General features: G+C 45.2%; 1 protein-coding gene across 2 annotated transcripts in view; it reads left to right on the top strand.

Moving 5' to 3' along the window:
- Positions 1-27,498, top strand: part of TBX5 (T-box transcription factor 5) — a 54,034-nt gene that overhangs the window by 8,849 nt on the left and 17,687 nt on the right. For both annotated transcript variants that reach the window (XM_050749772.1, XM_050749771.1), the window contains exons 5-7: positions 574-721; positions 4,430-4,582; positions 13,448-13,539. In XM_050749772.1, the coding sequence (XP_050605729.1) occupies positions 574-721; positions 4,430-4,582; positions 13,448-13,539 (393 nt within the window). The remainder of the gene's footprint in view (positions 1-573; positions 722-4,429; positions 4,583-13,447; positions 13,540-27,498) is intronic.

Genomic DNA, 27,498 nt, shown 5'->3' with positions numbered 1-27,498 from the left:
GTGAGGTGCCTGTATCTATCGCTGCACCCATAGGTTGTGGATTTTTACAAAGGGTATTGTTACCAAGTGCTGGAGGTATTTCTGGGGCATAAAACCATTTACAGTTATTTTTTATGAGTTACCTGCTTTGAACATGCATTTTTATGAAATTGCAAAATCGGCTCGTGGTATTCAAGTTAAACAGTTAAGAGAGGAGAGGCCCATTTCTTGGGTAGAATTGTTCCCATGGCTGCCAGCAGTGCAGGGGCCTAACGATGAAGTCCCCGTTGAAAGCCTTCAAGGAATTTTCAAGGCTTTTTGCACGTCCAGACCTCCAGAACCCGCCACTTATTTGTGGGATGCGAGAGGCTGTAAGAAGAAAAGGCTGGGCCAGGGGCTTGCCTGGACCCAGGCACCAAGTACGCTGGGGCACCTGGGATTGCAGATACCTAAGGGAGACGGGAGGGCCTCCAGATTATTTCCAGCTACTACTCAAGAACCTTCACCTGGTGCGTGAACTGAAGCACGCTTCCGTGCAGTGCGCTACCTCCAGACTCTGAGCCAGGCCTGTAGTCACACCTTTCCTTCATCTAGGTCTGTGACCGGCAAAGCTGAGCCTGCCATGCCCGGCCGCCTCTACGTGCACCCGGACTCTCCCGCCACCGGGGCGCATTGGATGAGGCAGCTCGTCTCCTTCCAGAAACTCAAGCTCACCAACAACCACCTGGACCCATTTGGGCATGTGAGTACTGTGGCCTGGATTCCACGCTTTGTCTGCCTCTTGTCCTCTCTCCCTTCTTCTCACTGGGTTTCTCTCTCTTCTTGGCTCTGTGTGCCCACACTTCTCCTTTTCTTTCCTTCGTTTTCCCCCACTTTCATCACTTTCTGCCTCTACCTTCTTGATCTGGACTTCCTTCCTCTTCCTTTTCCTCCCCTCTGTCTCATTTCTTCTCTCATTCATTTCTGTTAATTTCTTTCACCTTCTCACTCGCTTTCCCTTTACTTTCTTTTTCTTCCTGCTACTTCATCCTCTGTCTCCACTACTCTCCTAGGCAGATATGTGCCCCTCCGCAGTCCTCCCTGTGATCCACACTCCCCATGTCTGGGTCTGTAGCTCCTTGGCAGCTGGAGATATGGCCCCCAGCTCACCTGGTCTGAGACTGCATCCTTGCCGCTAGGGCCCAACCCCTCTCCCTTTGCCTAGAGATGGAGGAATGACTAAAGCTGCTCATTCCAGGCCTGGAGAGTCTGTGAATTCGATCTGTGGTTAGGAGTGGAGGGCTGTGTTTCAGTCTTGCAGAAAATATGGACATTCTAGCCCAGTGGATACCCAGTATATACTGCACAGAGGCTGGACCACAATGAAAGCCATATACCTTCGCTCCCCACTTCCCAATCCTGCCTTAATTTTGGGATGTTCCAGGGGAGAGGGAGAGCCTAGCTCACCTGCCCCCTCTTTTCCAGATGGGAAATGAACTCATAAGAGGCGAACTATGGTGCCAGTGCCACTTTTTAGCTTGATACTCTTGGGGAGATCTGTTTTTTTCAACATCCAGCTTTCTCCCTTTCCACACTGTGCCCAGAGCAGGCGATCCTAAACCGGCGTCCAAAAGTTGGAGTCTGGATTGGACCCAAGAGAGGGGACTGGTGAATTTCCTGAAACTGAATGCAGGGTATTGAATGTGCAGCCTGCCCACCACCCAAAAGAATGTGTAGGTTTTAGTGGATTCTTAGTAGGGTCATCACCCCCCTTCCCAAAAGAAAAACAGAACACAAAACGCTGATTTTTGAAAAAATGTCCCCAGATCTCATCGTAGGAGATAATTAATAACTAGAACAGAATACGTATTCTGAATTCACGTTTAGAACTTGTAGTTGGATGATTCTGCCATACAAGTGTGTACATTCATCTTAGGGCATTTGATTCTCACTGCAGCCTAGGGGGAGGACGGAGAGGCATAACTTTTGTACAGGAAGAGTCCAGGGGACAGGGGGTGACTTGCCAAGGTCCTACAGCCTATATTTGGGAGCAGAGATTTGCGGCTAGGTCTCTCTAGTTACAAAAGGGGTTCCCTGTCCTGTAAGGTTGTAGTTTCAAAGAGGAGCAACAGAGAGGCCCATGGTCGCCAATTTCAGGGAAAGGAGGGGCCTGGGAGGGAATGAATTTTGTCAAGAGGGCGGGGAGGATGGTTTATGAAGGTCCGAACGAGAAATCTGCTCCTTTGAGGCCTTGGGGATGAAGCACTGAAGTCCCCAGGATCTGGAATGGGAAGAGGATCCCCGGGGTCCCCACTGATGGGTAAATGCAGCTCTCAGCATGTGGGTGGAGAGGAGAAAGAACCATTCCCTTTCTGTGGAGCCTGCTGGGAGGGCACCGAAGGCATTTTCAGGCAAATGCAGAGGCGCTCTGTTAAACTCTGGTGTTTTGCCCACGAGTTCTTCTTGCTGGACTTCCCAGGAGGTGCTCTGTAAATTCAGCTTGCGTGGGCGTTGGCTGACCCGCTCTGACTGTGTATCTGCCAGTCCCCAGCGGATACCTTACCAGCACTAGGGAAAACCAGCGCCATTTCTAAAGGTTCCACTTGCATCTCTGGGCTGGCTCCTTCTGGAGGATGGGAGCCTTGGGTGGGGTCCTGCGTGGTCCTTGACGCTGGGAAGTGGGACGGTTCCCACTCATTTCAGCTCCTAGCTTTTTCTCTCCTCCTCTGGAGTGCCTTTGGGGTCTCTCTGGGGCGGATGCCTGCGGAAGGTGCACAACCCCACCACCAAATTCCTGGCATCCCTGCCAGCTTCAGTCCCCTTCCCAGCTGGGGAGAGGGACTCGGAGCTGCTCAGAACTGCCTAGAAGCCAGGCATTCCCACCCCAAACTCCGGACTTTTAATTCAGAGCCGCCCTAATGAAATTAGGAGCCATTAGATCGCCCTCGCGCTGCTGTCTCCACACTGTCCCCAGCCGTCAAAGCAATTTGGCTAAGCCGGGCCGATGGCCCCGCCGGCCGGGGACTGTGGCGGCCAGCGGGGCCCTGCTGAGTCTCTCTGTCGCCACGCCGCCCCGGTCGGCGTCGCTATCGGCCGGGGAGGCGGCCGGGCCACGGCGGCCGGAGATTAGAGCCGCGCGGCCCGGGGTCGGGCAGCCGCAGGGCCTGAGAGTCCCTCCCCCGCCCGGGCCGCGGCTACCCTCCCCCAACTACCTCCACCCGATTGGGGCCGGGCTCCGGGGTTGGTCCAAGAATCCTGCCCCAGGGTCATCAATGCAAATAATCAAAGTCACCGAGACAACCTCCGCAGCTCCCGGGAAAAGGCAGGCTAGATTTTCAGGCTGTTAAACGCGGCAATTCGCACGTTCGGTGGGGATGTATCAGAGCGTTTTGGTAAATATTAGCGTTAAGAGCCTCCCGGGAGCATCAAAATCCAGTTCATCAGAACAACAAACCCGGTTTTATTGGTGAGGATGCTCATCTGTGACTAGCCCTGGCTCCAGCAAGAACACGCAGCCTGGAAGTCCTCCTCCTCCTTCTCTTCCTAACGATAACGGTGGTTGTAAAAATAACAGCACAACTACAGCAGTTAGGACCCCTCTTGTCCCTGGGAGCACCCCTAAATATGGGGAAGATAGGAAGTAGAAAGAGAATATTCCTGAAAAAGCAGATGTAGCCGTTCTGTTTGGGGTCAAGAGTGGAGATAATTCTGGTTATGGATCCTGAAACGTGATAAAGCTGGAGAAAGGGAGTTTTCAAGCCCCTTCTTTGAGGGGTGTTGGGGTTGCTTCCTCCCCACACCTTATGAGCTGACGTCCTTGGAGGGCAGATCACCTGCGCCCCCCCCAAATATCTTCTCTTTTCACTAACTCTGCTTTGCTTGTTCTCCAAACAAAGGCCTCAGATTTGAGGTCTGATCACCCACCCTAAGCCTCAGAAAAAGGCTGTGCCGCGAACTGGTGACTTTTTTGTTTTATACATTTCAGTTTTCCAAACACTTGGTATCTTCTCTTGCATCCCTTAGAGACTTGGGGAGTGGGGGTTATTTGCAGGTTTGTTGTTTGTTTGTCCCCGTGCCCTCACACCACCCGTCAATCCAAAAGTGCCGTTCAGGCTTCCCTCCAGACGTGGATTCCTCGATCCAGACTTGCTCAGCTCCCGTTGGGGGTGGGAAGTGCCCTATGCAGGGAGTTAATTTATTAAGCAAACTTTATTAAGAATTCTGATTTACTGCTCTGTGTGCCTTGGGTAGATTCCTGGAATATTACCCTGGCTTTTTCAGTTGGAAATTGTTATTTTTGAAATGTTTCTTTTTAATGAAATCCCTGGCCCCTTTTCAAAACAGAAGAAAAATACCTATTTTTCGAGAGCCGATATAACACGGCGAATTTAGAGGGTGGGGAGCAGGGTTTTATCTGGAGACAAAGGGAGTTTTGATTTTCTTACAATCTCATTTTCTTTATTATTTTTAGATTATTCTAAATTCCATGCACAAATACCAGCCCAGATTACACATCGTGAAAGCGGATGAAAATAATGGATTTGGCTCAAAAAATACAGCGTTCTGCACTCACGTCTTTCCTGAGACAGCGTTTATAGCAGTGACTTCCTACCAGAACCACAAGGTAAGCCTGAAGCCCGAAGCCCGGGAACCGGTGCCTGGGGCCATCTGCTCTTTCTTTTGCATGAATCTGCAAGGGTTTCCTGCTGGAACTTTGCTCCTCTGAATGGCAGCAGTCACCAACTTCGACCCCAGGATGCTGGCGTGGGGACAAAGCTGCAGCCTAAGAGTTTCAGCTGTTTTTAGTATATCCACGGGCTTGGCATGACAGTCACAACCACATGTATGCACCCACACCTGTTAGAAACAAACTTGTCAAACCATAGATGGGCCACACACTCAAATGCCACAAGAAGGCATCCCACTGACCTTATGAAATGCCTAGTGGGAAGAAAGGTTGCTTATTGCATGGCTCTGGAGCTGCCGTTTCATTTCTGGGGCCATCATTTCTGCTGGGGTCAGTTTTCTCCTCTCCGCCTTTTTAATCTTTTTCCCTCCAAGACAAGGTCTCACTCTGTCACCCAGACTGGAGTGCAGTGGCACAATTATGGCTCACTGCAGCCTTGACTTCCCAGGCTCAAGAGATCCTCCTGCTCAGCCTCCAGAGTAACTGGGACTATAGGCACACACCATCATTATGCCCAGTCAATTTTTAACTTTTGTTTTTTGTAAAGACAGGGTCTCGCTAGGTTGCCAGGACTGGTCTTGAACTCCTGGTCTCAAGCGATCCTCCCACATTGGTCTTCCAAATTGTTGGTATTACAGGCATGAGCCACTGCACCCAACTTTGCCACTCAACTGGCAACAATGCAGGTGGCAAAGTTGCTGGGATCCTTAGGATTGGACTTTCCTGATGCTTCCCTAATTGTTTCAGAAATCACTGACTCCAGACCACATTCTCGAGCAAGGTTTGCCTTGTTAAAATGAAAACAGAGCAACCTGCGCCGCCAGCAGCTTGGGATAACATTCCCAGGACTTAGACAAGAGCCTGCAGAACCACAGCTTGGTGAGGGGAAGGCACACCTGAATTGCTTGGGAGAAGGTGGCTGCAGTTTGGTGTCGGGGCGGGATGCTGCCGGATGGATTGTGTGAAAGTCAGACCCGGTGAGGTTCAAAATCCAGGCACTGGTTTCGGCATTTCAAAGCTTGACAACAACTTTGGAGCAGGCTGCCTATAGCGGCAGGTTGGAGGGTAGGGGGAGGATCTTCTCTTTTTCCTTAGGAGAAAGCTTGTCTCCGCTTGTCAGGATTCACCTCTGTTCCTTAGATACCCAAGTGCTTGTGGATTCGTTTTATTGCGGGTGGCAGGAGGGATTTAATGTTTCCTAAGCCTTGTTATGAAAATATCTAAAATCTGGAGAGGCAAACAATAGGTGCTGGGGGAGGGGCACCTGCCCTCATGGGGTTGTAGACTGTTAGGAGTATTAAGCAGTGATTTGGGCTTAGAAGGCTGTGGGAGGGCAAGGTGGGAGGGGGGTCCATATGGGATCTTTGAGGGCAGGTCACCTAGATGGATTTGGGGATGGTGCGCCCCCACCCCCCAATACCTCCTTCATAGTTCCTGTCCCCACCAGCAAGGCTGGAGTGGAGGGGGAACTGCAGGAGCTGGGAACGGGACAGAAGAGGCCAGAAAAGGGTGAGAGGTAGGCTTAGCACCCCAAATCCTCCCATCACCCCTCGAAGTTCATTCCAGTGCAGGCTGGCTTGGCAGAGAATGCCCCAACTGAGGCTGGGACTGTTCCAAAATGCTGTGGGTAATGTCCAAATCCAGATTGTCTGTGAACTGGTCAAGCTGTGATAGACAGTCTTTCCAGGCCACAAGGCCTGTCTGGGAACCCAGGTCGAGAGAGAGTTTCCCGCCCTTGCAAAGAAAACTCATTCCCCTCAACACACCATTCCTTTTTAAATGGGTAGGAGGATTTTTCTGAGTATCCTTCCACTTGTTGAACCAGCAAGAGCAAAACTGAGGGTCGAATGCCCTGAAAGATGTAAAACTATTTCAGGCCAATCTGAGTCTGGCTGCTTGAAACCTGTTTCCCTCAATGGTTGCTGTAAACCTGTGTTTAGCTTTGTGGTGATGGTCCCAGGAAAAAAAAATAGCAATAAGGAAACTCAATTCTTCCTATATATGTATATACTTACATGCTCTCAAACCAGACAGGGGTCCAAAAATATATCATATCTTTCCCCTGTCTACCCCAAGAAAGCTCAGGTTCATACAGGAGAACAGGAAGGGGTAGACATATTAAAATGACTTGCTTAAAAAGCCATCTGAGTGCTCAGGTCCTTTGGAAGAAACACCCTAAATTCTGTGTGCTTATGCTTATGGTCTTAAGACTCATCAGGTGTGGATAGATGTGGGAAAACTCGCTCCCTCTCTCCTTCTCTCTGTTGACAGGCTTATTGAGGCATAATTGTCATCCAATAAACTGCCATATTTGAAATAGACAATTAGATAAGCTTCTTGTGTGTATATATATGTATACCTGTGAAACTGTCACTGCAACCATTTGTGAATATGCCCAATACCCTTTACATTTCTATTTAAAAAATGTCTTCCCAATGCACATATTTAGTGATTGATGTGCATGAATGCCTGCCTGCCCAATGGGGTATGTATGTGTGAATTTTTTTTTTAGCACAATGTAGGGAATCATGTGTCTAAGAATGTGTGTCTTGAAATATGCATTTGGATATATGTGTATTTGATGGCCACACTAAGGGTTCACACACAATAATTGCTTTTCTTTTCTGTATTGATTGAGTCAGGGAGCCCAGTTGAGCTGTGCATAAAGGTCTGTTTAGCCAGCCTGACAGATTCCTTGACATCCGGGAGAGAAATTTCATGGAAGACAACCTTCTGTTTCCCTCCCCCACTTCTTACTTTAGAGCACCAAAGACACCTATTTTCTTTTTCAGGAGCAAATCCAAAACTGTGCACTTTCCCAGTCAAGTGCAGGGCCCCTGCAAACATTTCCCACATGGATATATGATGTGTGATTTAAATAAGTGGGCCAGGGTTGCATGTGATTTGTGGACTCAGTCTTGCTACTTTATTGTCCCACCTGGACCGGGTGTTGAGACTTCTGACTTCATGGGTAGAAGCCAGCTGAGCTCACCATCGCATAGGGTTAAGGTGGATGACTGTGGAGGCTGACTGCTTTGGTTCAAACCTATTTGACTTTGGGCAAATGATTTAACTCCATTTCCGCACCTGTAAAATGGGGATAATAAGAGAACTCACCTCATAGGGTTGTTGTGAGGATTCAATGAGATAATTCCCGGCAAGCGTGTCATGCGGGACCTGGCAGAGAGCTAGCGCAGAGCATTAGTAATGATTGATGAGACCCTTGATTAACTAGTTAGCTGATCAGTTTATTAACAGGGCGATTCCATCCGAAACACAGACTTCAGAAAACTCTTTGCTTACTCATTCTAACTTCCTGGCTAGTTTAGAATCTGAAAGACTGGGAATTTAAATAAGTTCTTATTCCTGTGGTTGAAAAACAACTGCAAATATTAGTCTTTGTGGTTTAGTTGGCTCATTCCCTGATCATGTCATCAATTCAAGGACTATTTGTCTAGCGTTTTGCCTTGGATAAATGAGCAGGGAAAGAAAAGCAATGCATGTGATTAAATTGCCAAGACAATTTGGAAAACTAAGGGCCACCGTTTTTACGGTCAAAGGGCCCATTGCCTTCAGAATGATCTTTCTCTCCTTGGATGTAGGTACCAGGTGGAGATAGGTATGCTACAGGGTTCATTTCTTAGGCTGCAATCACATACCCATATACCACAGGGCCCCTAATGACGAGACACATTTCCTCAGCCCAGCTGTGATCTCGGACTGGATTTGGGACTTATTTCCCCAGGTGGTTGACAGCTTGAAAAAGATATTTAAAAACTCAAATCTTCCCCAGCGACGTTCATTCTGTGAAACACGTTTTTGTAAAGTTTTCACTGCAGTTGTCAGCAGCTCCCAGAGCAATCCCTAGAAATATTTAGGTGTTAAAAAACGTCACGTGGGCATTTCATTTCCCTGTTCTTGCAACAATGGCTGTGTATGCAAGCAATGTCTATCCCCAGATATTAACTTAACTTTGCCATTAAAAGGCATTTTCCTCCTGCTTAAATCATTGTGTAAGGAGTCTATATTTATGAGGTATGAGCTTTCTGGTCGGGACCAGGAAATGAACCCTTAATAGAGAGACATAATTAAGATTTTTGGTCCTCATGAGGGTTTTAAAAAATTTTTTTCAAAAGCAAGAATTCACAACAATTATTCTCATTAATTTTTACAACCTCTGTCTCAGTTGGAGCTGGTATTTATGTTTGTTTTTCCCCCACTCCCAAATCTCTCCCGGATATCCGGTTTTATGTTGATTTTGAAGGGAGTACATTTGCATGGTGAATAGAAGAAAGTTTTACTGAAGTCTTTTGGTGGAACTGGAAAATCCAGGTGTATCAGTTTGTGTGTCCACGATCTAACACACAGCATATTAGGAAGGGAATTTAATAAACATGGCTGTAGTATGTGAGTGGACAGATATTTTGACCTGCAGATAATGTATGTTGTATGTTGACATTTCTCAAGGGTAATTCTTAGGTCATATAGGCATCTATAATCAGTTTCCAAAAGAAGTTACACGTAAAGATCAATATACCTAAGTGAATATATAAGAAATGTGCTTGTCCTGTGCAATCATCTTTTTGCAAGCTATGATGGTAAGCACAAGATTAGGAATAGCCAATCTGTTTGAGGTGTAAGGAATGGATTTGAGCAAAAGGTTTTTGCTGATAACATAAAATTCCCCCTTTTCTTCTTTCCTTGGGGCAATTTTTTGTTCTGAGTTCTCGGTGGACATCATGGACTGAGCACTAATTCTGATGCTCAGATCCTCGCTAAATGCTGGTGTCACAGCCTCACCATCTTTGACATTTACTTCTGAGACTGGGATGGGGCAGGGTGGGGGGTGGGAGGAAAAGATGTCCTTCATCCACTTTTAAATGACCTATTTCTCCTTAACTTTTTGCAAGTCCATTAAAAGATGATTTATGGTCAACTGGGTGAAATTTCATTGTGATAAAGCCTGCGTGAGAAAGAAAATCCCATTAGGTGTTGGGTGTTTAGACTCTTAAAATACAAGTGAATGCAGGAGTACACATCTTAAGATGACTTTCCAAAAGGATTTTATAGATTTTTCTACTCATTCAGAGGAGTCAAGAAAAAATCTGAGGCCAATCTGCTCACACCTGTAATCCCAGCATTTTGGCAGGTCAAGGCGGGTGGCTCATTTGAGGCCAGGAGTTCAAGAGCAGCCTGGCCAACATGGTGAAACCCTGTCTGTACTAAAATACAAAAATTAGCCAGGTGTGGTGGCAGGCACCTGTAATCTCAGCTACTGGGAAGGCTGAGGCAGGAGAATCACTTGAACCCAGGAGGCGGAGGTTGCAGTGAGCCGAGATCGCGCCACTGCACTCCAGCCTGGACAACCAAGTGAGACTCTGTTTCAAAAAATAAAGAATAAATAAATAAAGAATCTGAAAGCTAAAGGAATAGACACAGTTAAACAAAAATGGGCTGGGTATGGTGGCTCACACCTGTAATCCTAACAATTTGGGAGGCCAAGGCTAGAGGATTGCTTGAGCCCAGGAGTTCAAGACCAGCCTGGGCAACATAGTGAGACTCTGTCTTTCTGAAAACCCAAATAAAAAAAAAAAGGTTGGGGGAGGGAGAATGTGTACACACACACACACACACACACATGGATACTTTAAAAATATTTTAAAATAGACTTTAGGGTAGCCATAGCAGCTCATGCCTATAATCTCAGCACTTTGGAAGGCCAAGGCGGGAGGATCACTCGAGCTTGGGAGGTCAATGCTGTAGTGAGCTATGATCACTCCGCTGCACTCCAGTCTGCGTAACAGAGTGAGACCCTGTCTCAAAATAAAAAATAAAAAAATAAATAAATAAATACTTGGCTCAGCTGGGCATGGTAGCTCATGCCTGTAATCCCAACAGTTTAGGAGGCTGAGGCAGGCAGATCACCTGAGATCAGGAGTTTGAGACCAGCCTGGCCAACATGGTGAAACCCCTTCTCTACTAAAAATACAAAATTAGTCAGGCATGGTGGTAGGCACACGTAATCCCAACTACTTGGGAGGCTGAGACAAGAGAATCGCTTGAATCCAGGAGGCAGAGGTCGCAGTGAGCCGAGATTGTGCCACTGTACTCCAGCCTGAGTGACAGAGTGAGACTCCATTTAAAAAAAAACAAAAACAAAAACAAGCAAAAAACAAACAAACAAACCAACAAAAAAACAAAGAAAACCTGGCTGGGCACAGTGGCTCGGCCTGTAATCCCTGTACTTTGGGAGGCCGAGGCAGGAGGATTGCTTGAGCTCGGGAGTTCCAGACCAGCCTGGACAACATGGCAAAACCTCATCTCAACTGAAACTAAAAATAAAAATAAAAAAAATTAGCCCAGCATGGTGGTGCATGCCTGTGGTCCCAGCTGCTTGGGATACTGAGGCAGGAAGATTGCATGAGCCCAGGAGTTTGAGGCTGCAGTGAGCTATGTTTGCACTACAGCACTCCAGCCTGGGTGTTAGATTGAGGCCCCATATCCAAACAAAACAGCAAAACAAAAATGCTTCATTTTTTAGAGCAGTTTCAGGTTCACAGCAAAGTTGTGCAGAACATACCAAGATTTCCCCTATAGCTTCTCCCCACCACATGCACGGCCTCCCCCACCATGGACATCCTGCATCAGAGTGGAACATTTGTTGCAGTTGATGAGCCTACATTGACACATCATCATCACCCAGAGTGCATAGTTCACATTAGAGCCCACTCTTGATGTTGTACCTTCCATGGGTTTGGACAAATGCATAATGACGTGTATCCTCCTTTATAGTATTATAGGGAGTAGTTTCACAACCCTAAAAATCCTCTGGGCTCTGCCTATTCATCCCTCCCTCTTTCCAACCTGTGGCAACCACTGACCTTTTAACTGACTCCACAGTTTTGCCTTTTCTAGAATGTTGTATAGTTGGAATCATATATCTTAAAATATTAATTGTATGTTTGTGTTCATGGTGAATACACATGGGTACACATACATACAATAATTTTACTTTCAATATACAGTCTTGGGGTTAGGGGTAAACCTTGTAGGTCATCTCTTCCAGAAAGCAGAACAGACAAGAATTCCTCCTCTCTTCAAATGAAGAAATTAGAGGGTACATTGATTTATCAAGCATAATTTCTTAAATCTGTAACTATACTACTGGGATAGACTCTAGATGACTTTTAGGGATACTTGAATATGATGAAATCACAGAGAAACTTTCTTTCTTTTCTTTTCTTTTCTTTCCTTTTCTTTCTTTCTTTCGAGATGGCGTTTTGCTCTGTTGCCTAAGCTGGAGTACAGTGGTGTGATCTCGGCTCACTGCAACCTCTGCCTCCTGGGTTCCAGTGATTCATCTGCCTTAGCCTCTGGAGTAGTTGGGATTACAGGAGCCTGCCACAATGCTTAGCTATTTATTTGTTTGTTTGTATTTTTTGTAGAGATGGGGTTTCACCATGTTGGCCAGGCTGGTCTTGAACTTCTGACCTCAAGTTATCCACCCACCTTGGCTTCCCAAAGTGCTGGGATTACAGGCATGAGCCACCATGCCTGGCTGAAAGTTGTTCTTTTTAAAATTATCTTTCTAGTATTCTATTAGAGAGGGAGTCTCAGTTCAGTACTGGTTTGTGTTAACTACTCTGAAAGTGTCTAATTCCCACTTGCAACAAAGAGAAGGCAAGCTTTGGGTATGAGTAGAGACAATTTCGTATGTTTGTTTTCTTCTTATTGAATAGCAAGTGATTCTAGTTTGTCATACAAAGAACTGACATCATATTTGTATGAAATAAATGTAAATTAAAAGTGGTTTGACTTAAATAAAAATATTAAGCCAGTGTACAGGCACTGTATAGATATGGCAGTGATAGTGAAAGAAAACCCTGAATGACCGAAGTTTGAGTCATGCTGCTCTCATGTATATAGCATGATTCTCTATGCTCTCTATGAAAATTCAGTTCACATGCAATTTTTTAGGAAATACTTCTAGCAAACTCCATATGGATGCATTCTGTCACCTGGGTCTGCTACTGTACATTCACACTAATATAATGTGTTGATGGATTAAATTAAAGTTCTGGGCCTGGAACCAAAATGTGTAAAAAGACCCTGTTCTGTAACTACGCCTTGTATGTTGCAACACAGATTTCCAAGATAGAACCCTCTCTTCTTTGCTTTGGACATTAAAGAGCTTTGGTGCTGTTCAGTAGCTATTATATATGTTATCATTATACATATTGGTGCTTATTTCATTAGACACCATTTTCCACCAGAGCTAGCAAACGCTATCTGCAAAACTATGAAATGAACATGAAAAGAGGCATAATAGAATTTTTGAATGCAATAATCAAGACATGTTTTCTGCAGAAACACACGATGGAGTCAACCCTTCCAAATGGAGGTTACCACGCTGCCGGATGTGCAACAGTCATGTCAGCATGCACAGCTTTCCAAAGGGGAGGGGGTACTGAGTATTGAGGCCTAGATGGTGTTTAAAACACAAAATGCAAGATTGGAAAAAAAAAAAAAGAACCCGGCTGGAATGATGCAGAGTATGACTCCAATTAATGGGCAAACCAAATCCAGGTGTTTTTCCCCTTTTAAAAGCTGTCCAATGGAGGACATTTTTCAAAGCCTCCACTTGAATGAAGTGGTGGGTCCCGTTGACGTGACTGGCTTAATTTGCTTCTTTCGGTTGCCAGAGTCTGCATTTCCATGACATTTATTATTAGCTCATGTCCCGAGGTGGTCTTGCAGCAATCAAGTGAAAACCAGCTTGCTCTCTCTCCCTCTTTCCTTCAGATCACGCAATTAAAGATCGAGAATAATCCCTTTGCCAAAGGATTTCGGGGCAGTGATGACATGGAGCTGCACAGAATGTCAAGAATGCAAAGGTAGGAAAGTGGATTCCTCAACTTTCTCCTCCACACATACCCCTCAAATTACCCAGGTAAGCCAGCAGCAACCCAGCACCTCCCTCCACCAGCCTTCCTGCCCACAGAATGCCAGGCACAGAGAAATGGGGAGAATGAGCCCCCTCTGTCCCATTTTTTGCTAACCCTCACATGTGGTTGGCACCATTGGGCAACCTGGAGAATACATTTTCTAGTGGAGAGAAGGTACAAAGAGTTTGGCATTCTCCATTCTCCCAGGGAACAGAAGGTACAACTTTCTCTTCTTTCTCTGCTGTCTCTCTCCCTGTAGGGAAACCCTTTCTCTTTTTCTTCCCATAAGTCACAGCCGATGAATGCTTTTTTTTTTTTTGGCAACAGCTCTTGGTAAATGAAAGAGAAGTTAATGACTTGATTTCCTGAGGGTGAAATACAGACAAACTTGACACCATGTGGTGTCCAGGGCACTGGAGGATTGGAAGCTGGTGCTAAAAATTGCTCGGTATTTTTACATATCCTGTGGTCATAGTTGCTGATATGATGAATAGAACGGGCTGTAGCAAATGTACATAGTGGGAATTTGGTCTGATTTGAAAGGATTGTACAAGCATTGCCAATTTTGTGGAACATTCTCTCTACCTCTTGATGTGCTTCCAAAATAACTTACCATATGGCAAGCAAATTAGAAATACATCTTGATCCCTCTGACCAAGAAGGTTTGTGTGTGTTGTGTGTGTGTGTGTGTGTGTGTGTAGTGTTTTCTCTTTTTTCTGTTTGGTGGGTTTAGTGTTTCAAAACAAAATGAGATCATTTCGGATGTTTTCCTTATCCTTTCTGGAAGACATGGAAAGGGAGAGTCAGGTAGATAGATATATTCATTCAAAGAAAGATAAGAGACCTATAAGAACAGAAAGGGAGAAAGACCTTAGATCTACGGTTTTAATATTAGGTTTAGAAATACATGCAATGGAAAAATTGTTTTTAGATAGTGGGCTTATCAGGTCAAATTTTGCGTGCTTTTTAAAAAATAATGCTAGCCCACGTGGCATGTTCCTGTAGCCCCAGCTACTCAGAAGGCTGAGGCAGGAGGATCTCTTGAACCCAGGAATTCGAGGCTGCAGTGAGCTATGATCACACTACTGCACTGCAGTCAGGACAACATAGCAAGACCCTGTCTCCAAATATTAAAAAAAAAAAAAAAAAAAAAAAAAAAAAACAAGACAATGACCGTGTTTCCAAACATTAAAGAAAACAAGAAGTGTGGTACATGTGTGCACATGTTCCTGTTTTCATAAATTGGTTTCCTATGGATTCCTGTTTGTATAAATTGGTTTCCTTCAAGATCGTGGACTCACAAGGTACTTTTTGTGGCTAAAATAGGCAAGTTCTGAGTTTGCTATTTAAAATTTATTTTTGGTTTTAAGCATCTACATTTTGAAATTGGGTCACAGGGTCAGTGGAAAAGATGACAACAAATATTGTGTTTTAGCTGAGAGAGGTTCAATTATTCATGACCCTGGGCTCAGAGTGCCAACTTTTTGTTCCTATCCCATTCTGATGGTGATTTGCCATTAAGATAGCTTGGTCATTGCCAAACAGAGTCACCTCTCAGACCTACAGGCCAAGTTCCTGCTGTGCAGGTGGGAGCTGAAGGGAAACCACCTTTCCAGCCTGCAATCAAAGGGTTTCATCATCTCTCACTGCTTCCCTCCTTTTTACAAGGTCAAGAGCAGGGGGTGAATAATAGATTTAAGGTGTCTTGAATCATCCCTTCAAACTTTACCAGTTACCATGTCCTACTGATCATACCTTCTAGCATAACTCAGAATTCAGCCCTCTTCTGCCAGTATGCTAACTCTAGCCGCCACCAGCCTCCTAACTGATTGAGACCTAAATTCAGTCCTTGTCTCCTCCAGGGACTTTCTTTAGGCAGCCACCAAAGAGATCTTTGTAAAACACAAATCAGGCAAGGTCTCTTTGCAGTGGAGAACATGTCCAAGCCCCCTGTTGCCCTTGGTATAAGGTTTGGACTCTTGCCTGGTTGGCCATGCCCTTCCCATCTGGCCTGGCCACCCCTCCTAGGTTTGTCCTTCACCAGTGTCCCCCTAATATGTGTCAATCATGCTAAAGGAAAGGCTTCAAACTTGTGTTCTTTCCTTTATTTTTGGCCCTTCGAACACACATTTGGTCTGCGTCAAACCCTTTCCCCTCCTTCTCACCAGGCCATCTCTGGGTCTCCTTGTAGAACCATCACTGGGTCTCCTTGTAGCTTTTCCTTCCTCCAAGAAGCTTTCCCTGGCCACAGACTGTGTGGTCAGCCCATGTCTCCCACCAGGACCCCTCCTGGGAATCAGCCACTCAAACTTTACCAGTTGCCCTCCAGGCTTTTCTGTGTCCAACTCAGGCCCGGAACTTTGGAAGCTGATTGGACGGAGGACAGCCGGCCATGAAAGGAGAGACAGGTGGGCACGTGTAGGTACGTGAGAGCTCAGATGTCAGTCATTAAGGGAGTCTTTCCTAAAGCTTTTTTTTTTTTTTTTTTTTTTTTTTTGAGATAGGATCTCACTCTGTTGCTCAGGCTCGAGTGCAGTGGCATGATCTCAGCTCACTGCAGCCCTGACATCCACAGGCTCAGGTGATCCTTCCACCTCCCAAGAACCTAGGACTGCAGGCATGCACTGCCGTGCCCAGCTAAATTTGTTTGTTTTTATTTTATTATTATTAGTTTTGTGCGACGGAGTCTCCCTCTGTCACCCAGGCTGGAGTGCAGTGGCACGATCTCCACTCACTGCAACCTTGGCCTCCTGGGTTCAAGCGATTCTCCTCCCTCAGCCTCCTGAATAGCTGGGATTACAGGCGTTTACCACCATGCCTGGCTAATTTTTGTGTTTTAGTAGAGACGGGGGTTTCACCGTGTTGGCCAGGCTGGTCTCGAACTCCAGACCTCAGGCAATCCACCCACCTCGGCCTCCTAAAGTGCTGGAATTACAGGCGTGAGCCACCATGTCTGGCCTAAATTTGTATTTTTTGTAGAGACAAGGTTTCACCATGCTGCCCAGGCTGGCCTAGAACCCCTGGACTCAAGTGATCTTCCTGCCTCAGCCTCCCAAAGTGCTGGGATTACAGACATTATCCACAGCCCCTGGCCAACTCTCCTAAAGTTCTAAACACATGTTCATTTTGTTTGTTTACTTACTTCTTGATTGATTGATTGATTGATATTGAGACAGGGCCTCGCTCTGTTGCCCAGGCTGGAGGGCAGCGGTTCGATCACGGCTCACTGCAGCCTCAACCTTCTAGGCTTAAGTGATCCTCTGACTTCAGCCTCCCAAGGAGCTGGGTGTCCAGGCACATGCCACCACATCCAGCTAATTTTTGTATTTTTTGTAGAGGTAGGATCTCCCCAGGTTGCCCAGGCTGGTCACACAGCTGTTTATATATTTAGGCAGATGACTCCTCTTTGGCCTGCATTGGCTGTCCTAACCATCCGTCAAGGTATTGCAGATCGCTTGAGGCCTGGACTAGGTGTCCTTAATGGGTAGGAACTTTGCAGATGGAATGGAGGGAAGGTTTGGCTAGTCATCAGTAGAAAGCCAGTAATTGACACGTTGAGTCAAACCACTCAGCCTAAGAGCCATGTATGTCTTTGTGGCCATGTTAGGAGTTGCCCAAGAAACCAGAGGGCTGAACTAACCACTGATGGGTTGGGGGAGTAGACGAGGTCATTGGCCAATGTCTCTGGACATGTCCTTGGGGAAGGAGAAAGAGTGAAGAAGAGTGGTTCCAACAGAGGGCTTTGGAGTCAGACAAACCTGGGGTCAATTCTTGCTCTGCATTTATCAGTATGTGCCCTGGAGTAAGTGATTTAACCTCATGGAACCTCAGTATTCTCATCTGCAGAAGGGGCATAGATAAGTATAGCCTCTACTTTCTAGGGTTCCTGTAAAAATTATATGAGCAAAGGCCTACAGAGTGCTTGATTCCTAGTCTAATATTCAGTAAAATTTAACTAATTTGGGGGAAAACTCCCCACTGCTCCCAATTTTGCCCTTGTTCAGAATTTATTTTGGGTCATTTTCCCACCCCCCAGGTTGTAGTCAGTAGTGGCAAGTGGGGAATATGACTCTCCAGAGTCAGCCTTGATAACAGCCAGGCAGGAATGGCAGGCTCACTGCTAATCTTGTAATCCTGTTTCCTGTCCCCTACACACCCGGTGACAGCTGGCTATGGGAGAAAAGCAGGAGGGATGAAATTTCCTCTAATTCCAACAATTGGAAGAAGGGAGTGAGGTGGGGTTACAGATAGTTAAGCATTACCTTGCAGTTATTCCACAGAAATAACTTTTGGATTCGCTTGGCAAATGTCTGGCCGTTCCCGCCTCTAGCTCTTGGCCCAATTCCCTGTGTTTGGAAAACGCAGATGATGTCTTCATTATTTTCCAACATTTTTTAATGGTTTCTAGTTACAGGAGCAATCACTGCTTATTATAAAAATTTGGGAGCTATGGGAAAGCACAAGGCATAAAGTCTTTGAAACATCCTGTCTCAAGCAGACCAATTAAAGGGTGTGCCAGTGTTATTTAGACAGGTTAATCAATCTGTGGCTTAAAAAAATATATAATCCTAAAAACTAATATTTCCCCAAATTTCAGTACCCTTAGATTGGTGACAAAGGATTTTTTAAAATAAAAACTATTTATTTATTTATGTAGGACAGGGTCTTTCCCTATCACCCAGGCTGGCATGCAGTGGCACAATCATAGCTCACTGCAGCCTCGAACTCCTGAGCTCCAGCAATCCTCCTGCCTTAGTGTCTGAAGTAGCTGGACTACAGGTGCATACAACCATGTCCAGCGATGGAATCTCACTATGTTGCCCAGGTTGGTTTCAAACTCCTCGTCTCAAGCAGTCCTCATGTCTTGGCCTTCTAAAGCACGGGAATTACAGGTTTTAGATGGTGCACAGACCCATGGACACATCAGGCCTGTGATTTCATAGATGTTATTGCTCAGAATGAGACTGAGGTATAGGAAAGGAAGAAAAGAAGGAAGCTATGAAGGGAGGGGAATTAAGGCTGATTAAAGAGGAAATATTAACTGAATAGCAGAATGGCTGGTATCAAGGTTTGGGGAACGCCGTCAAGATAGTATGCAAACCACAGAAATTTGAGAAACATACATAAAAGCTCAACCACCTACAAAGAAAGGCTTGAGAGTGCCATTACTGTTTGAAACCATCTGGGCCCTGGTTTTTCATAGAACAACTCTTTCTTTGGACTTTGCTTCCGTCTTCAAGATGTATTCAAACAAGTTCTAAACTTCCTAGGAGCCAAAGGGGCTAGAGCTGGGACTGGGGCAGAGTAGGCTTTATGGAGAGGGTAGAAGTAGGCCTCGTAGAGAGAATGGGACCTGAATCTGTTGGGAAGAAGGGTTTTCTGGGTTGGAACAAGGAAGAAGTGGGCAGGGGCCTGGAAGTCTAGGGGGCTGGAGTAGGGATCAGATTCTGAAGATCTCTGAAAGCCAGCTGGAGTGGCTCTATGACAGGTATGAGGAGAGCTGCTCCTAGAAGCGTGGAATTGTAGAGCTAGAAGGGACTCCAGGAGACAGCATCTGATCCACCTGCTCCCTTTTGCAGAATGGGAAACTGAGGCCCAGAGACTCATTTACTTATTCAGTTTCTGATCTGATTTGTTTATGCAACTAAAACGTTTGTTAAGTGTTTGCTGTATGCCAAGCACTAGGCATACGAGGATGAATCAACACACAGGGGACCAGGGTCCATGGACGGAAACAGGCTCAGGAGCTGGGGTCCAGACTACTGCACTGAGCAGCTCCGGGGCTTTTCCACTCCACCGAGTGTCTGTTTCCTCATCTGTAAAAAGGAAGTCACTACAGAGCCTACCTCCAGGCCTGTTGCAGGGATGAAATGAGTAACACATGTGTACTGATTATTATTGCTGCATAACAAATGACTCCCAAGCTTGAGCTGGGCTGGCTGGGATACCCTGGCTTCCAAACTATCCCATCTGTTCTCTGTGTGTGATGCTACCAGGCCAGCCAAAGTGTCCCACCTGAGGCAACTTTCCCCCACAGCACATTGGGAGTCTTCTAACAGAGGAAAGCAGTATAGGCAACCACAGCGCTTCCACAAAGAGCGCCCAGACCATCAAAGTCCCCAAGTTCCCTCCAGTTGCAATCTGCTAGCCCCCAGTGATGTTCTATAAATGCTGCTCACGGTGAAAAGACCAGGCCTTGCTGGTCGCTACTGTGTGAAAGGGGAAGCAGGAAGCACCAGGGAGGCACTTTTATTTTGTCTGCGATTGGTGGGCCATTCTTTTTGGAAGGACTCAGCTGTGCAGTTCTTGCTGGCCATCAGATGGTGGCTGGGCTGCAGGTGTCGGAAGGCAGATCAGGCAGGATGTCCAGCTTGGCACACTCCTGTGACCCACAGTTGATGCTGCTTTTGGATGGGACCTCCGTTGTTGTCCACTGAAAAATCAGAATGTGGCCTCTCCAGCATGGCAGACTCAGGGTGTTCAGACTTTCTCATGGAAAGTGGAAGTGGAAGCCGCCTGGTCCTTGCTGACTGCACCTTGGAGGACAGGTAGTATCACTTCTGCTGCATTCTTTTGGTTGAATGTGACTCACTCAGGGGGGTTCAGATCCAGAGAGTTTGAGACCAGCCTGGACAACATGGTGAAACCCCGTCTCTACTAAAAATACAAAAAATTAGCAGGGTGTGGTGGCACGCACCTGTAATTCTAGCTACTTGGGAGTCTGAGGTGGGAGGATTACTTGAACCCAGGAGGTAGAGGTTGCGGTGAGCCCAGATCGTGCCATTGCACTCCAGCCTGGGCAACAAGAGTGAAACTCCATCTCGAAAAAAAACCCAAACAAATAGAAAACAGATTCAAGGAGGTAGGACAAGCTCTGTCCTCTACCTGGAAGGAGTGTCAAGGAATGTCTCCACGCGTTTTAAAACTGCCTCAGCAGGCACGGAAGCACATAGCACAGTGTCTGGTCCAGAGGGATGCTCAGTCGCCGGTAGGTGTTAAGATACGGTCCATGATCTGGTGAAACCAGATGCCAGGTTGACTTGCCCAAGGTCACACAGTTAGTGTGGATGAAGGTGCCTGCCTGGCTGCAGGCTTGCTTTCTTCAGGATGGAGAGGACCCCCTTTCCACTAAACTGGGCTGCTGCTCATCTTCTTGTAACCGTAAACCCCAGAATATGAACAAGCAATAGCGAAGTCCTTCATCTCGGTGTTTATTACCTCACCTCACCTCACACAGAATGGCCATGATCAATGACTGGTCTTTTCACCATAAGAAGTATTTATGGAGCATTTTCAGGGGGGTTAGTAGATGATGGATTGGGGGGCTTGGTTGGCCTAGAGTTCTTCATGGAAGAAATAAAGCTCCCTTTACTTCCTTGCTCTCTTAGTGTGCTGCAGACGGCATCAGGGGGCATGGACCCTGAACGTAAGGGGTATTTTGAGGCTCTGCTTTGGGTGACTGGGATCTGAGTCACCCAACCAGAGAGTGGATGGGAAAGCTTGGAGTCCAGGATGTCTCAGTCAGACTGAAGCCCACCCATTACTCAGCTCCAGTTTGATTATTGAGAGGACTCTACACAGCCACATTGGGAACTGACCAACCTCACCTGCCACTATGGGTGCTTATTTTCACCCTCTCTACCTTGTTCCTCTAGGGTAGGGCTTCTGAAAATAGGTGCAAGACTCCTTCTGAAAATCTAACTAAAGCAAGAGACCCTCTGAAAGACTCACAATATATGAATAGAGAAAAAAAATTCAGGCTAGGTGTGGTGGCTCATGTGTGTAATCTCAGCACTTTGGGAGGCTGAGACAGGAGGAGGATTGCTTGAGATCAGGAGTTTCAGACCAGCCAGAGCAACATAGGAAGATCCTCTTAAAAAAAAAAAAAAAAAAGAAAAAGAAAAGAAAAGATAAAGATTAAAAAAAAAAAAAAGATTAACTGGACGTGATAGCATGTTTCTGTAGTTCCAGTTACTCTGGAGGCTGAGACAAGAGGATTGCTTGAGTCCAGGAGTCTGAGGCTGCAGTGAGCTATGATTATGCCACTGCATTCCAGCCTGAGCAACAGAGCAAGATGCTGTCTCAATTAAAAAAATTCAAACAATTTCAAGGGATGTATGAAGCCTGGATCTCCTAAAAGTTTAAAATTCTTCTATTTGAAACTTCCCTCTTCTATTCCTTCCTTCCTGATTTTAAATTAATTTTCAGCTCTTAACCTCAAATGATCATTTTTCAAACTGAAGGCTTAGCACTTTTGTGTTCTCCTGCTTGTGGTTAAAGGTAATCTGAATGCCCAATTAATGAGAAGTGGTTTTCCAGACAATGTTAGACAACCTTCTGGAGATGGCATTAACTCCCCTCTTAGGGTTGTAATTTACCTAGCCACACGGCTTCCTCCAGGGAAGCAGTGCCTTTATGTAAAACAAGAGAGGGGTTGTGTCTGGGGAGCTGAGCCAGCCTAAGTGAAGCTGTAAAATTGAGTTGTTTTTCTGAAAGGATCTCATCTTGGATCATGGCTATTTATCAAGGCATGGATGCTTAGAACCCACCCCCTCCCACATTCCCGCTTTCCCACTCAGGTACCCCCACCCCCACCCAACCCATCCCCAGCATATCTGCTATTCAGGAACAGGGCTGGGAGCAACTCACTCACTCATCCATGTTTTTCCTCATCTTTAATGAGGTGTAATTGACAAAAAGTGTGTATACTTAGGTTATACAACTTGGAATAGTTTAATATATGTAAATATGAGATAATTACCATGATCAAGCTAATTAACATATTCAGCACCTCATATAGTTACCATTTTATTTTCGTGTGTGTGTGTGTGTGTATATATACATATATATGAGAGAATATTTAAGATGTACCCTCTTAGTTAATTTTAAGTACACAATACTGTGCTGTTAACTGTATTCACATTGCTGTACATTAGCTCTCCAGGAATTACGTCTCTTGCATAACTGAAACTTTGTACCCTTTGACAAACATCTCCCCACTTCCCCTCTCCCCAGCTCCTGGCACCCACCATTCTCCTCTCCACTGCTACAGGTTTGACTATTTTAGATTACACCTATAAGTGAGTCATGTCATGTTGATCTTTGTGTGTCTGCTTATTTCACTTAACATAATGTCTTCCAGGTTCATTCATGTTGTCTCAAATGAGAGAATTTCCTTCTTTATTTTTAAGGCTGAATAGTATTCTAGAGTGTGTTTATATATATATACACACACCACATTTTCTTCATCTATTCATCCACTCATGGATGAATCATCCACTCATGGATCCTGAGTATCATGGATACTCAGGCTGATTCCATATCTTAGCTCTTTTGAATCATGCTGCAATGATCATAGGAGTGTAGGTATTTCTTTAAGATACTGATTTCATTTCCTTTGGGTGTATATCTAGAAGAGGAATATACGTATATCCCTGGGTCATATAATAGTTCTATTTTTTGGTTATTTATTTCTTGTTTTGTTTTGAGACAAAGTCTTATGCTGTTGCCCAGGCTGGAGTGTGTGGCATGATCGGGGCTCATTACAGCTTCCACTTCCTGGGCTCAAGCAATCCTCCCACCTCAGCCCTCTAAGTAGCTGGGACTATAAGCACGTGCCACCATGCCTTACTAATGTTTTTCAATTTCAGTAGAGACAAGACCTTGCTATGTTGCTCAGGCTAGTCTTCAACTCCTGAGCTCAAGTTATTCTCCTGCCTTGGCCTCCCAAGGTGCTGGGATGACAGAACGTGGGCCACTGCACCTGGATGATAGTTCTATTTTAAATTTTTTGGGGAACCTCCATACTGTGTTCCATAGTGGCTTCACCAACTTACACTCCCACCAGTAGTGTGCAAGGATTCCTTTTTCTCCATACCCTTGCCAACATTTGCTATCTTTTGTCTTTTTGATAATAGCCATCCTAACAGGTATAAGGTGCTATATCTCATGTGGCTTTGATTTGCATTTCCTCAATGAGTAGTGAAGTTGTACATTTTTAATATAACTCTTGTCTATTTTATGTCTTCTTTTGAGAAATGTCTATTCAGGTCTTTTGCCCATTTTTTAATGGGATATTTTTCACCACTATTGAATTGTATGTTTCATTCATCCACAATTGAGCAGTGTTTCTCAAACTTTTGGTAGGCATCATAATTATCTGAGGGGCTTGTTAAAAAAGATTTCTAGGTCTCACTCTCAGAGATTTGAGTCAGTGGCTCCAGGGATGGATCAGAAACTGCCCTTCAACAATTTTCTCCAGTGGCTCTGATGGAGGTGTCCCCTAGTCACACCCGGGTAATCCCTTGGTTCTAGAGAATGAGTGACCACTAGAGAATGCAGATGAACACGTGATTGTATTTCTGCAAACAAAGCCCGTGTATGGGCTGTTTTACATAAAAGGCAACCCTTTTCTCTACTTAGTACTCAACTCACACTGAACATTAGAATTACCTGTAGTTCTCCCCTCAGTGTTCTATTATGAGAAATCGAAGGTGTGTGAGAAACATTGACGACTTGTACGATGAGTGCCCATATACTCACTGCTTAGAGTCTACAGTTAAAATTTTGCTATATATTTGACCTACCACATATCCCTCCATTCATTCATCTATCCATCCATTCATCTATCCATGCTTCCATCCTTCCCTCCCTCCCTCCCTCCTTCTTTTTATTGATGTATTTCAAATTAAATTGCAGACATGGGTACATTTTACCCCAAACACTTCAGTGTGCACATCATTAACTAGGACTCAATTTTTGTTCACACTCCTTTACTTTAGGTTGAATTTATACCGGGTGAAATGCACAAATCTTAAGTACACCTCTCACTTTTTGGTACATGCACATACCTGTGAAACCTAAGCCCCTACCAAAACATAGAACATTTCCATCACCCCAGAAAATTCTCTCATTTCCCATCTCCTTAGTCACTCCCTGCCTCCTTCTCTTCACCAGAGGCAATCAATGTCCTGACCTTTTTTCACTATAGATTAGTTTTGTCTGTTATAGAATTTTGTTATAAATAGGATCGTCCAGTGTATACCTTTCGTGGAATACTTCTTTCTCTTGGGAAGCTTTTAAAAACTCCCAATGTCCATGCTGTTCCCTAGAACAATAACATCAAATTCTCTGGGGGTGAGTTTAGGTGTCAGTACATGTATTTTTAATTCCCCAGGTGACGATGGTATGCAGCCACGCTTGAAACCAACTCCCTTAGAGGAAGTTCCTCGTCTTTGTCCATCCCCACCCTAAGCCATGTCCCCCAACCACCCAACTCCACTAATCAATATCCTCACATTAAGATTTTCTTTTCCAAGAGATGCGCTACCTGGTAGTTGTTTGGAACAGGGAAGGAGGCAGACTTTTCTATTAGCACACAAAACATTCAGCATTCCTTCAGAAATAGTTGCTTTGGGTGACTTTGCCAAGGTCACCGTCAGAAGCGAAGGTCACCAGAAAGTCCTTGGCTTACTTCTGAATGATCAGTGGCCTTCACATGATTTTCCCTGGGACAAAAGATGCCTCAAGACAATCCCTTTGGTACAGAAAGCAGTTTGAGAAAGCTGTAGCCTTCCAGCTTCCAGAAGGACGGAGGCCTCAGAAGACTCCTTCTTACCACCCTACCCTGGTTCCAAAATCATGTAAAAGAAAAGGCTAAACCTAAGTCACAGTTAAGCTGGTTTAAATGGTTAGTTTTACAAGACTGGATGAAAATATTGAGCTGTTCAATTCAGTACTAGACTATTTGATGAATGATTACCATAAATTCATTAAAAGTTTAGCTTGAGGCCAGGTGCAGTGGTTCACGCCTATAATCCTAGCACTTTGGGAGGCCGAGGGGGGCAGATCACAAGGTCAGGAGTTCAAGACCAGCCTGGCCAATATGGGTGAAACCCCATCTCCACTAAAAATACAAAAATTAGCCGGGCGTGGTGGTGGGCGCTTGTAGTCCCAGCTACTTGGGAGGCTGAGGCAGGAGAATCGCTTGAACCTGAGAGGCGTAGGTTGCAGTGAGCTGAGACTGCACCATTGCATTCCAGCCTGGGTGACAGAGCGAGATTCCATCTCAAAAACAAACAAACAAACTTTAGCTTGAATTGTCCTTTTATGTCTGTAGTTTTACAAAGTTTAGCTTGAATTGTCCTTTTATGTCTGTAGTTTTACATCTAGCTTTTACCCACAGGATCCACACCTACCCTGTGAGATAGGCCTTTTGTTCTCTGTTATGCAAACAGGGAAACTGAGACAAAGGGTGATGTCATGAATTGTCCAAGAATCTTCCCCATGATTTCCAAACCATCTCTATAGTTTGAGTCAAAATCATTTTTTGAATCACAGACCCTTTTTGAGTAGCCAATGCAAATGTGAACCTCTTCCTAGAAAAAGTGACCAGCTCTAAATATTTGATATTTTTGGGTATTTATACCCATTGGAAGCCCTTGCTGGTTAAGAACCTCTTCTCCAAAATATATTAATGTATACAAAATAGTGTTTATTGAGCAACGTGTCCCCAGTGTGTGTGTGTGTGTGTGTGCGCGCATATATATATATATATATGTGCGCATATATATATATATATATATATACACATATATATATATATATACACGCTAAGCTTTTCCATGCATCATTTCATTTTATAACGCCGAAGAGGTGGCTATTTTATTATCCACATTTTACAGACAGAAGACTGAGGCTTGGGAAAAGGGAGAACCTAGCCAGCAACGTAGTGGTCAAGTTCGTGGCTGGATACTGAAGGCAGGCACATTCACATGGCCTGACTTTGGAGCCTGAGCTTGATGCTACCACTCTGATACGATATTATCTACAGATTTAACAGGGGGGACCCAAGGCCCCAAACCAAAATTTTTATAAGTGGTGGGTACTTAAGGCCAGAAAGAGAAGTGCCTTTGAGTTTCTTGGCATCTCTCAAGTCATATAGCCCTGGTTGAGTCAACAATGGGAAATTTAGGCCTTACAAGGTAGCTCATGCCTATTATCCCAGTGCTTTGGGAGGCCGAGGGGAGTATCACTTGAGGCCGGATCAAAACCAACCTGGGTAACATAGCAAGACTCCATCTCTAGAAAAAAAATACAACTGTTGGCTGGGTGTGGTGGCACATGCCTACAGTTCCAGCTACTTGGGAGGCTGAAGCGGGAGGACCCCTTGAGCCCGGGAGCTTGGAGTCACTGTGAGCTATGTTCACGCCGCCACACTCCAACCTGGACAACAGAGTGAGAGTTTGTCTTAAAAACAAACAAAAGAAAAAACCGGCAATGGGGAAGTTTTATAACCTCTTTGTGCCCTCACCCGCATTCTTTTTTGAGATTTGTATAAATTTAGAGAGTACAAGGGTAGCTTTTATACATGGACCTACTGCATTGTGGTGAAGTCGGGCTTTTAGTGTAACTATCACTTTAATAGTATACATTGTATCCATTAAATAATTTCTCATCCCTCAGCCGCCTCCCACCCTTCCAAGCCTCCAATATCTGTTATTCCGCACTCTACGCCCACGCTATACACATTCTTTAGCTCCACTTATAAGTGAGAACATTGTGTCCCCTTATTCTCATCAGCAACATGGTACCCAGCGCCCTTCTCCAGCTTGCTGGTGTAGTGTAAACTGAGAAAGCACTTGGCAGACTTGAAGAGGCCAGTGATTATTTACTATTTGCATTAGGCTAAATCCAGCCTTGGGTGTGCCCTCCGCAGTCCCTACTGTGTTCACGCATGTTAGATCAGAACAACTTCCTCAAGTTTATTAGAATGTTAATAAATCAAGAAAGCTCTCAAGGGGTGATGTGGCCCCCTTTTTAATTTTAATCACAGATTAAAACACTATTGAGAAGAGGAATTTGCTCCAAGAGAAGAGAGATTTAACAGTCCCTTGCCTTGCCCCAGTG

Source organism: Macaca thibetana, chromosome 11 (genome assembly GCF_024542745.1).
Source record: "Macaca thibetana thibetana isolate TM-01 chromosome 11, ASM2454274v1, whole genome shotgun sequence".
In the NCBI taxonomy this organism is placed as follows: domain Eukaryota; kingdom Metazoa; phylum Chordata; class Mammalia; order Primates; family Cercopithecidae; genus Macaca; species Macaca thibetana.
This window is presented reverse-complemented; position numbering and strand designations above follow the sequence as displayed.